Source organism: Aphelocoma coerulescens, chromosome 1 (genome assembly GCF_041296385.1).
Source record: "Aphelocoma coerulescens isolate FSJ_1873_10779 chromosome 1, UR_Acoe_1.0, whole genome shotgun sequence".
NCBI classification, from domain to species: Eukaryota; Metazoa; Chordata; class Aves; order Passeriformes; family Corvidae; genus Aphelocoma; species Aphelocoma coerulescens.
The window spans coordinates 77834362-77846806 of record NC_091013.1 but is presented as its reverse complement, the minus strand read 5'-3'; the positions used below and the strand labels follow the sequence as shown (position 1 = coordinate 77846806).

The 12445-nt window shown below is 36.0% G+C and overlaps 1 protein-coding gene across 3 annotated transcripts in view; it reads left to right on the top strand.

The window, feature by feature from the left end:
• Nucleotides 1–12445, top strand: part of ATM (ATM serine/threonine kinase) — a 59902-nt gene that overhangs the window by 22403 nt on the left and 25054 nt on the right. For 2 of the 3 annotated variants that reach the window (XM_069014336.1, XM_069014331.1), the window contains exons 29-38: nt 328–527; nt 2362–2536; nt 4150–4314; nt 4584–4716; nt 6660–6755; nt 7469–7640; nt 8069–8210; nt 8841–9017; nt 9361–9529; nt 12135–12222. In XM_069014336.1, coding sequence (XP_068870437.1) covers nt 328–527; nt 2362–2536; nt 4150–4314; nt 4584–4716; nt 6660–6755; nt 7469–7640; nt 8069–8210; nt 8841–9017; nt 9361–9529; nt 12135–12222 — 1517 coding nt within the window. The remainder of the gene's footprint in view (nt 1–327; nt 528–2361; nt 2537–4149; nt 4315–4583; nt 4717–6659; nt 6756–7468; nt 7641–8068; nt 8211–8840; nt 9018–9360; nt 9530–12134; nt 12223–12445) is intronic. The other variant, XM_069014347.1, reaches the window with a different exon arrangement.

Below are 12445 nucleotides of genomic sequence, written 5' to 3'. Positions count from 1 at the left end.
AAACATACAGGTTGAATCCTTACCTGATGTTTTAATGGTTTTTATTTGATGTTTTTCCTCTTGGTAAAAATTGCCATAACTCTTTGGCTTTCTGAAAAATGTACATAACATTTCTCATGTTGGGGGAATAAAAAAGGAAAATTAGGAAGTATGTGGCTTATTGTCCTGTTTGGAGAATTGGTTTCTCTGCAGGTCTTTTGTTTGTTTAAAGCAATAAAAATAATGAAGCTTTTTTGCCCATGTTAGGTTTTAGGTTTTTAAAGTTTTTTCTTGATATCTGTATTGACATTATGAATAGTTTTTTACTTCTGTTTTATTCATTTTTAGGATTCGTTCCAGAAAATCCTTCTAGCTCTTTGTAAGCATGCATCAGATACAAAAAACATGTATAAGAAACACAGAGTTCTCTTAATTTATCACTTGTTTGTTGGTCTGTTACTTAAAGAGATCAAGGACAGTTTAGGAGGAGCCTGGGCTTTTGTCCTCCGAGATGTAATTTACACCCTGATTCACCACATCAATAGCAGGTAAAGAAAGTAATTATCTCTAGATCTTCTGTCTGTGCTCCTTGGCTCCTGTAACCTTACCTTTTGATATTGCTAGCAGGTGTTATTTAATCAGGAAAATTAGTTAGAATTTGCTAAAATTAAAAATTAAATCACTATTCTTTTATAATTTCGGAATTTAAACATGGAACTCTTACTAAAATATGGACTAATTTGTGCTAGCCTTGTATTTAGATGTTTGCTATACTGCAGGTTTTGTATCTGTGATAGGCTATCAAATTGTAGGAATAGGCAGTGTTGGGAGATTTTGATGGCAGGGTGTTTAGGAATTTAAAGCATATGGGAGAAAAATTTAAAGTGTGAAGTTAGGGGCAAAGTAAGCACATGTCAAATAAAATGTGCTTATTGAGTTAATTGGAGTGTTGACATTAACATTCTCACCAGTAAGTACCTAGCAAAGTGAGAACTGCTTGCCTTCAGGTTGAGGAAACTGGTCCTTTATCAGGTTAAAATTTAAGCAGGATTCTTGCCTTTTACAAAGAAGACTTACAGGTGTTTTCTTATTTGAGCTTTAACTCTGGGTTTCACAGACAGTTATTTGCATAAATGTCTCTGAGTTTATGTATAAATTGATGCTTGGCTGGTTTGAAGCATTTCATACCCTGAGATATTGAAGAGGTGTGTGGATTTTATGGTAAATGCATTATTATGGGACCTACTGTTGTGTTGAACACTGAGCTGGGGCAGGGGCTGTTGAGGCACTGGAGAGCAATGCTGCTGCTCAGAGGGACCTCACCTCGCTACAGGGGTGGGACAGCAGGTCCTTGTGGGGCTGAACAAAAGCAACCCCTAAGTCTCTCACCTGGGGTGGAATATCCCAGGTGATATCCCACCCTGATATCACCAGGATATCCCATCATGAGTTCAGGCCTGGGGTCTGTCTACGAAGAGGAGCTGGATGAGTCAGCAGCTCACCCTTTATCACCGCAGGCTGACCATGTACTCAGCCATGCTGGCAGAAGCATGGCCAGCAAGCTGAGGGAAGCAGCCATTCCCCCCTTGAGTCTTATAAGAGATAATGAATGACAAACCAGGATGGTTTGAGTGGAAGACCCCAGAGGGGAAAAATTGAGTTGATCTAATTTCTCCAATTTCTGGAGGGGAAGATACCTTGTGGGGAAGGTAGAGCCAGATTTTTCTTAGAAGTGCACAGTGAAAGGACAAGGGGTAGCACCCAGCAAGCTGCAATATGGGGGATTGTGGTTGGACGTAAGGGAAAGGATTTTCACAGTGAGAATAGTCAAACAGTGGAGCAAGTTTCTCAGGGAAGCTATTGGTTCTCCATCTAAGGAATATGTCAGAATTCAGCTCAACAAAACCCTGAGAACCTGATCTGAATTTGAAGCTGACCCTGCTTCAGGGGGGAAGCTGGACTAGATAATCTCCAGGTGTCCTTTATAACCTAATTTTTTTTTTTTAACTGATGGTCATTTTAGATAGAGAAGGAATCAGAGAGCATGTTTCCCACTTTGTTCTGCTTCTGTCAAGATTGTCCTGACAAATAATAATCTAAAACCTGTTTGGGGATTTTTCTTCTCTTTGGTATATATTTTTCTACAAGGTTTTATTCCATTTTCTAAAGTGATCAGTCAAATTCAGCGTGTTTCAGTTTTTCTGTGTCTCCTGAGATAAGTCTTTAGAGCTGATTGATAGAGTTCATAAATTTTAAAGTTTAGAATAAATTCTTCCTGGTTTTCTTTTCCTTTTCCCATATTATTCCCTCATGTATAAAATGTTGATACTTGAGACAGTGACAATTGGTATTTCTTCTGTTTCGCTTTGTTTCCTGTGACAGACCCATCATAGTCAGAGACATATCCATGCGCAGCTTTTCACTCTGCTGTGATCTTCTGCATCATGTTTGCCACACAGCAGTTACATGTTGCAGCGATGCTCTGGAGACCCACCTTCATGTTATTGTAGGAACCCTAATACCTCTTGCCATGGACCAGTCTCAGATTCAGGAACAGGTAGTTTTGTGTTGCTGTTTATTCCTTACCTGTTAGCTTTCCAGTTCATGTTCACTGTTCTTAAGGCTCTATCTATACTCATGCTCAATTTTAATTCCTTTTTCCTATGCTTTGGAGATTTATATAAAAACTATTATTTGGGATGTAATACTATGCCTTTAATTTTTTTAAATGCAACTTCACTTTTGATACTACCGTTTCGCCAAATAGCACATCAAGTAGCTAAGCAATTCCTTGAAAAACTGTGGATGATTTCATGGGAAATATGATGAAGAGCTTTGGTATGAGAAGGTGTCTAAAGGACAAAGAAGAAGTGTGTGCAGAGAATAGATTTCAGTAGTTGAGCTATTTATTTAACAAATTATCATTAAAAAGAAATGTAGTGCACAGGCCTTAAAAAGGGAAACAAAGCAGTTTCTGTTGTGTGACAAGCATTGTTTTCCCTCTGGTGTTGCTTTTTATGTGCATTCTGCTGGGGCTAAAAATATAAGAAGATTCAGAGACTTAAAATTAGTAACTGTAGGTGAGAAGAGTGTGCCTGTTCCACTTCAGTACTCATGTTGCCTTCTGGCTTAATCTGATTCCATTGTACCACAGGTATCTCCATGGTTGCACTGTAGCCCTGTGCTGTCCTCCTCCTTGTACTTCCAGTTCAGCTGGAGGGCTGTGGTGATCCAGCTGAAAATAACTTGGCAGTCTTGTTTCACAGCTTTGTGATTGTGATCAGATTTACAGTATGTCTATGTAAACAGTTGCACATGCACATCTGCAAAGGCAACATGCCAGGGTATCCCTGGGCAGGAAAGAAGTAGGGATGACAGAAATTTCTCTGAATTGGAACTGATGTAAAACATGAAACCTTCTCATATCATACTCCTGCAGGGATGCCCACCTTCTAGGGATCACTTTTCAGTTTCTTCTTTTTTATTTTTTCTTCTAGCATTGAATGGAGACTAGTTGATAATTTTCAGGTAAATACAAGTCTTCAAATAAACCCCTCATCATTTAGATTTAAAACTCCTCAAAGGTACTTGGATTGAATATCCAGTTGCATTGATTTTTAAGTAAAGCATAAAAGCAATGTTTTTCCAAAGAAGGTATAGCACCTCTTTGACAAGCATTTATTCAAGTTGTAGATATGTTGTTATACAAATTCTGCCAGAGTTCAGTGATTTGGGTAGTAAGTTATGACATACAGGCATTTGTCTAAATTTCAAATTACCAGCACTTTGGTAAGAACAGTGAAGTCCTAATAACACCAGAACTACTTGGGTGCAGTGTGTTGTTAAATCATTGTGAATATCATAGAGTTTATATTGAATCTCAGCATTTGAAATCAGCTTAATCAAAGGACAGAATAAAACTGCAGGCTGTGATAATAAAAGCTTTGATTTCTGTTTGGGAAGAGGAAGAGCAAAAATGCCCCACCATTTTACAATGTATCTGTGATTTCCCCAAGCCTCTAAACATCTTACAGCTTTTAACAGTGTAAATAAATCATCTTACCAGTTTAATGGAACTTAGAGAAATACAAACTTTATAACCTGAATAAGAAATATGGCTCAAAAATGTTCCTTTGTCTTTTTTGGTTTTCGTTTACTTTTGATGTTCAGGTCCTAGGCTTGTTGAAGTATCTGGTGATAGATAATAAGGATAATGAAAGTCTGTACCAAGCAATCAAAGGCTTAGATCCTTTTCCTGAATATCCAGCTTTTAAAGATTTGCGAGCAGCTCAACAGAAAATAAAATACAGTAAAGGATCATATTCTCTTTTGGAGGTAATTAAAATACATCTCACAATATAATGGTTTTTTGTAATGCAAACTTTCCACAGAAGAATTACTTTCTAACTATAGTTTAAGTTTAAATGAGACACGTGGAGTCTTTTTATTGCTGGTTTCAGCCACGGAGATTCTTGTAGGTCTCCACTTTTACTTTGCATCCACATTGTGAACTGCTGAGAGCCACTTCTTTTCCTTTGTTTGTATGCTATATGTTGTATGCTGTGTTTGTATGCTATATGCTATAATACAGTGTTATTTTGCAGGAAATTAATCACTTTCTCTCCGTCGGGGTTTGTGATTCACTGCCTTTAACACGGCTTGAAGGACTGTATGATTTACGCAAAAAGTTGGAACAATATAAAGATCAGATGAAGGATCTCCTGAAAATCTTCCAGGGTACTGATATCTGATTATGTGTTTTATTTCTTTTCTACCTAGTTTTAGGTGTTTAGTGATGTACCCTATTCTAATTTGACATTGAATGTTTTATTTTTTGTCTTGGTTTTTGTATGTTTAACAATGTAATATTATAATTTCACATGCAGAGTAGAATGACATTTACGATTCATGCAACTTCAGAAGTATCTTTAGCAAAGTGCATTATAAATACTAGATGAGGTGTTACATGATAGAGAGGATAAAATACCCTTCAAGCTTTTGGCATGGGGCATGCATGATTGTGAGTGACCAGGTTAACGTAGAAGTATATTGATTTATTATTGCTTAGTGAGTTTTCTTGTATATGAATCTCCCTACTCTTTTAAATGTAATGAAGCTTCAATTTATTAAAGGCATGTTAGAAAGTAAAACTCTCAGAATAAATGGTAGGATTTAGTTTAGCTGGATTTTGACAGGTGCCAGGATTGTGTTTCAGTCCTCAATCCAGACTCAGTTTCTTCCTATTTTGGTTTTCAGATAATTGTGCCAGACCATTTCACTTTTCTCCTCTACATCAAGTTTCCATCAGCTTGTGTGCATGACAGGAAGATAAAAAGAGATGATGTAATTAATTGTCAATAAGGGCAAAGTAAAATTTGGATAAGAATTGTAATCTTGTAAGGCCAGGTGCAAGTGCATTTTGGCCCCTACATCTTGTATGTCATTTACAATTTTAGTTTCCAAACTCTGAACAGAGTTAGTGAAAGGGCAACAAGCTTGTGTGGAACAACTTCCATCAGAGGAGAGCCTTGTGAGACTGGGAAAGAGAGAGAATAGAGATAGAGGGAGGTGTATGAACTGGTGAAGCATAAGTAGGGAGTATGAAGTAGGGAGTAGGTGTATGAACTGGTACGAACTATGAAGCATAAGTAGGGAGTACTTACCACTTCTATCATAGTGAAGGAATTAAAGCCCAGAATTAAATCCCAGATTAAATTCTGCAAGAAAAATTGTGTAATTTCTTCAAAATATATTTACCATGCAATTTACTGTGGAAATTAACCACATAACTGACCTTAAAACAAGTTGGACATATTTTGTAGAGATTATTAGGTATGAAGATGTGCTCAGGCAAGACCTGAGAAGAAAGTACTTTCTCTTGCTTTCCTGGAGACAGGCTGGCAGGCCTGATGGGCCCGTTGCCTTGCTTTTGCCTTATAATAAAATTCTATTAAGCACTTTATATTATTATATGTATTCATTTTTATAAAGATGTAAACAAGCATAAAGTCCAATTCCACGTTTCCACTCTGATTAGCACTTTTTAAAAAAGGACTGCTTTCTTGGTGGTTTTTTTCTTCCTTACACTGACATATTTTTTCCTAGACCATTTTGTTTAGAATGTTTATTTTTAAAAAAGACCTCAGGCAGAGAGCAAATATATAAGGAAATACCTATCTTGAGAGTTTATAATTTGGCAAGGTTAATTTGGCAACCGAAAGCTAATCAAATTCGTAGAAATTCCTGGCAGAAAGCCTAATTTTGAGGTATTCCTTGGATTCAGATTTAGAACAGAATGATGACATTAGCTTAAGGGCTGTCAGTGGAGCCACACAGTATGACTTCACTGTTTCAAATAGCATTCTTACACCAACTTATAGTAATATTTCATGTATTTAACTATAATTTTTGCATCAAAACACTGAAAATAATTGCATATGTGCATTCTAGTTTAGGGGATTCTTTGGCTTATTCAAATGCACAGACATTTTTCCAAGCCATAATGAATAAGAAAAATCAGCAATTTAGTTCATGTATTGTTTAATACCAACTTGCTGCAACATTAGTAATGCATATTGATATTTGTAGGTAAAAGACACCGAAGTGGTGTTTTCTTCTAATAACTTCACGTTACAAATATACTGACATGTTTGGCATCTATTTTTCTTTCTGAATGATAGAAAAGCCAGAAGATTCTGTAGTAGTGAAATTGGTGGTGAGCTTACTGCAGCTGTCCAAGATGGCAGTTAACCATACAGGAGAAAAAGCAGTGCTGGGTAAGTTAATCAGTCCCACAGGCAAATTAGGGCTGTCATTGCAAACACCAGACTGAAACTGTGCTTGTTCTCAGTGTTTCTTCCCACTGTGCTTCCCACTTCAACACACCTGCAGAGTATGAAGGGAAGAGCAGGGAAATACATTTTGTTTTCTTTCTGTTGAACATTTAACATCCCTTGTTAAAAATTATTTTCAAGGTCAGTTTTGTTTTGTTTTATTTTACCGTTTTTTCAGTAGTTGTGTATTTTAATAAAGTATTTTGTCTGTAAAGTAAATGAGGGACACATTGATACACACTTTCATGTAAAATGTAGATTAATTCTTACTGAGGTTACAGTCTACTGTTTGGGGTCACACAGGCTACTGTTTGTACTTACCATACCCTTTAGGGATTGAAAATGAGTGATTCTGGCCTTTTCCATTTGCCAGTTTCTGACAGAAGTAAACATAAAATACATATCTGATATAAGCTGGAAAACTCAGAGCCGTAGGCACTCCTAGAAAATTGAGTTAAAAAGCATAACTGATATTTATGAGTCTTCAGCTGCAAAATTCGTTTATATGTAATTTTAATCATAAAGCTCCTTACGTGATTATTTATAAATGTGTGCTGCTTTTTACCCATAACAGTCTCAGTTCTAAAAGTAGGGTGAGACCTTGTTTTAGTGTGCTTAAGACTACAGAAAGACTATAAAATTACATGTATTTGCAGAGGCTGTTGGAAGTTGCTTGGGAGAAATAGGTCCCATGGATTTCTCCACCACAGCTCTTCAGCGTGCTGAAAATGCACTGGATTCTAGAGCAGCAGACTTACTTGAAGATAGAAAACTTCAGTGGGTCTTCATAATGTTAATTCAAATAAACACTGCTTTAACAGATAATTGGTGAGTATTCTTACTTATTTAGTTAGCTCAAAGCAAAATAGTAGTCATTAAGTTTTACATTGTTCAGATCACCTCAGAGTAACTCTTGTGAAGTGTTCTTAATACCTGTTAGTGTCCGACCATGTGCTTCTCCAAGGGTCAGATTATTTACTCAGTCAGTCTTAGATGTTTCCTAGAAATTCTGTAGTAGAATGCAAGCCAGAGAGTCTCCTCTGTGCTGGAGAGGGTAGCAGTGCTGTGGAGTAAATACTCTGGCTTTGTTTTGTAATGAAATGTGCAATGGCATATTCCTTCTCCAAAAATTTCTGATTTGATGCACACATAGGTTGTGGAATTATTTATCTTGTATATTTATAAAGGTGATTTTGAAAATAAAATACCTGAATGAAATTAATAATAACTATGTTGTGTGTATGTTATTTTTTCAGTATTGATGTTAGAGCTGCTGCTGTTTCCTGTTTGAAAAACATATTAGCCACCAAGTCTGGCAATGAATTTTGGGAAGTTTATAAAAGTAAAGCTGATCCCATGTTAATCTATCTACAGCCTTTCAGAACATCTAGGAAAAAGGTACTTCTGATACACCTTATATACATGGCATATGGAGTAGAGAAAAAAAGAAATATATATATTTTTTTAAAAAGCAGATTTAAAAGTGTATTTGAGATAGGCTTTGATAAATGCCAAATTTGGCATCAATATAATTGCAAATCTGATTGCTTTTGTACATCTGTTTCTCCTTTCTATTTTACCAGTTGCAGCTTACCCTTCATGTAGGAAATTACTAATTTGACATTAGAAAGCTGTGTGGTTTCATTTAGACAGACAATTTTTGGTTATATGATTAATAATGTAATACATTCTTTCTCAGGATTCCAGTGTTATTTGGTGCAAAAAATGGTGGAAAATAAGTCAGAAGAAAGTGCATAATTAACCATAAATCGGATATTTCCTAATTTTCAATCTTTTTATTTGTAAATTAAATGTGATGCCTAATGTGACCTTGTTGATCTTGCCAGTAAAATTTTATTTTTAATACTTTCAGATTTCTTTGGAAAACTTTACATTTGCATGAACAAAATTGATATTGTTAATCATTTGAAGGACCAGTTAATATATTTTAATGTGTACACTCTGGTATGGCATTTTAAAATGCCATAGAATTTTTTAATGTTTGCAATATGTATATTTTCTTTGTAGTTTCTTGTAGTACCTGCCAATGATACAGAGGCTCCTTTAGAAAGATTGGATGACACAAACCTGTGGATTCCTCTGGGAGAAAGTCACGAGACCTGGATCAAGCACCTTACTAGTTCAATATTGGACAGTGGAGGTGTGAAAAATGAAGTTCTCCAGTTAATGAAGCCACTGTGTGAGGTGAGCTAAATCATTGTACATGTATGTGTGCTGTGATGCACAAGAAATACATTTACTCGTCTTGATAGCAGGTAGTAGTTTCTGCTATTAAATAATTCAGGACCTTTGTAGTCATATATTGCAGGTACTCATAAAATATGCTCTCAAAATACAGAATTTAAAAGATAATTTTAAACATAAGTGAACTTTATATGGCTTCTTTAACTGAATGCCAGCATAGCCCTGTTGAGTGGTTTGCATGTTCTTTCTCAAGTTTGATTAATTGTGAGTTTGGTTGTAACCTGAGAAAGACAACCAAAAAGCATTTCTTTCTCAGCAGCTCCCGTGCATTATTGTTTTCTAGGTGAAAACAGACTTGTGTCAAACTTTGCTTCCATACCTGATTCATGATATCCTTCTTCATGACTCAGATGAATCTTGGAGAAATCTTTTGTCACTTCATATCCAGAAGTTTTTTACAGCCTGTTGCAAATTTGCCTCATCTAGTAGATCTACTCCAAATTCTGATTCAGGTAATGCCATAATATTTTTGTTTCAGCTAAAAAAGGGATTCTGGTTGTGAAAAAACTATCTTCTAATATCAAATGTATGATGTGCACTTGTAGGCAGGCAGAATTTAGAAGCTTCTGCCCAACTATTTTTTTCAGTGGAGATACCAGTAATTTTGAAGCTATTCATTGGCAGCGTCCGAGAAGATTCTTCTATTTAACTTATTTTCTTATTCACACCAGGATAATGTTTCATACTTGATGAATTTAGATGTTATCCAGTGTCTTGTGCTGCAAGACTGAGTCATGGACTGCCTTTGAAAATGATTGATTGGTAGTCAAATTCCTCTCTTACTCAAACAAGAGCAATAAAAAGCAGCTTTCACCTGAATTTTCCCCTTGGAGAAGACTAACCCTTCCTTTAACTACTGCCTAATATTGATAATGATCTTCCTGTACATTCCTATACAATGTAACAAAAGACTTGTTCCATTCCAGCAAAATAAAAGGAAGTTGTAACCAAAGAACTGCAGCAGAGTATGAGAAAGGCAGTAAGTTCATTTTAACAAAAAACACATTTCACATCCTATTCACATCCTTTACAGTTAGATTATGGTTGAAGTTAGCAGAAATCCTTGTACAAGTAAGATTTTTTTGTTTTTAGACAGTGGGAATGGTACATGCACTTTTTCTCAGGAGCTGAAATAAATACAGTAACTTCAGATTAGGGTGGTATTTTGTTTTGTTTTGGGTTGTTTTTATTTTTTGTGCAGTAGCTACTGTGCTGTATCTTCCAACTCCCTTCTTCAGTGGCAGATCACCAAAGGAATGAGTCTGTACAATGTCTTGCAGTTTCTTTGGAGGCAAATCATGTAAGCTTCAGGTTGTCAGAGAGGAAGAGGAACCCTTAGTATTGCACTTTTTAGTAAGAGTCGTGTAAATAACCCTAATGATGTTAGGTGTATTTTTAAGTACTTTTTTGGATGCTCACTAGCCTGGACTGAAATACTAGAACAATATTCTTTCACATTTTTTAATTCAGGTGACAAGCTGTTTCTACGACTCAGATGTTTTCATAATTGTCTCACTTCGTAAGATAGAGAATGATGAACAACTTTATATATCCTCCCTGGAAGCAGCCAGGGAAAATACTGCACAAATTTATGCTCAGATGTATAGAGTGACCCAAAATATTCTAAGAAAAGTATGAAAGGATTTTTCCAAGTTTTATAATCTTGCACTTAGTTCAATGATACCAATGAGCAAATGATGGAGGCTCCTTCAAACATTGTGATTCATAGAATCACAGTTACTTAGCTTGGAAAAGACCTCTGAGATCATCGAGTCCAACCTGTGGCTGAACACCCCCATGTCAGCTACACCATGGCACTGAGTGCCATGTCCAGCCTTTCCTCAAACACCTCCAGGGACAGTGACTCCACCACCTCCCTGGGCAGGCCATTCCAATGTCTAATCACCCTTTCTGTGAAGAAATTCTTTCCAAAAAGAATTCTATGCAAGGGATACTTACTGAGGCAATAAGTGAAAAAAAAAAATAAAAAAGAAAAAAGAAAGACATATAGAAGCTTTAAATGGAGTTCTCCAGATGAAAAACTGTCCTGGTAGCAGAAAAAAAACCCCAAACGTTTACAGGTAAATGGGAGGCGCAGTAGCCAACTCAGAAAAGATATGTTAATTCCAAAATTGGAGTCATAGAACATCAGTATTCAAAGCAAAAATTTTAATCATCTGGTAGCTGCCAGTTTCTTCAAGTAGAAACTGTTGCCCTGGGAAAACAAGGAGAAAGCTCTTCCTATGAAATCTGGGTAAATTTCATTCCAAACCACCAGAATCCAAACTGGAAAAAATCAAGCAGTTAGACATGGGAGATTTAAATGCTTCTGATCAGGTTTATTTCTGTTTGTAGGAACACACAAAATGCCCAGATACTTTTTTAATGTGGCTTTTGCTTTCTTTAGGAGAAATTGCTACTTCTGCATCTTACTGTAATGTAGTAGTAATCAAGCCTTTGCTTATGTCCTCCCTATTTCTTGCTTCCTTTAATTGGTAATTCAGAAATGACCAGAGGAATAAAAAAATTATTAACCCAATCACCAAAACACAACCTGTAGCCATCTGATTTTCTGTTTTAGTCCAGAAGCAACACATGGAAACATAGATTCTATGAAAGTATGGGCCTGTGTGTGGAAAGTAGGGGGTTTTGTGTAACCATACACACTCTAAAATCTGCAATGAAGTAATCTAGTAAGAAGTATTTCTGTGACTTTGGAATAACTTGTATGGCAGAAGCCTAATGGAAGAGGTCTGTTATGGAGCTTTTTATAATGATGTTAGTTCATCTCTGAATGCTGTAAGAAAAAATAGAATCCATAAACTAATAATACAAAGACAATTTCATAAAACTGTGGTGTAAACTACTATGATGTCACTAACATCATGTAACGGGAAGAAATACATTTTGTGACAAGCTATTAATTTAATCTTGGAAATGCAATTCAAAGAAGCTTTTAGTTATTTTCTTGACTACAAAATAGACCTTTTTATCTTGTAAATGGATGTGTTATGACAAAAGTTCACTATATTCTTTCCTTTGAAATATACATCCCAGAGCAAGAAACCCATAATTTTAGAAGTTTGGATAAAGTATCTCGACGAGCCATGCTTGCTGTTGTTGATTACTTGAGAAGACAAAAGAGGTGAATTCAAGCTTTTCAAAATGTTGCCTTAATTTAATTGTGGCTGTTCAAAGATCTGTTGGTGTTCTAGGTTAAAGAAAAAGAACATAGTAGAGAACATTCTGGTTAAAAGAAAAGATACAGTAGTGACCTTGCATTTGTTACAGTACTGATATGGCTACCCTTGAAGGGTTCTAACTATGCTGAAGGAGTTTTCTAAAACCCTTTTGTCTGGTAAACTTCT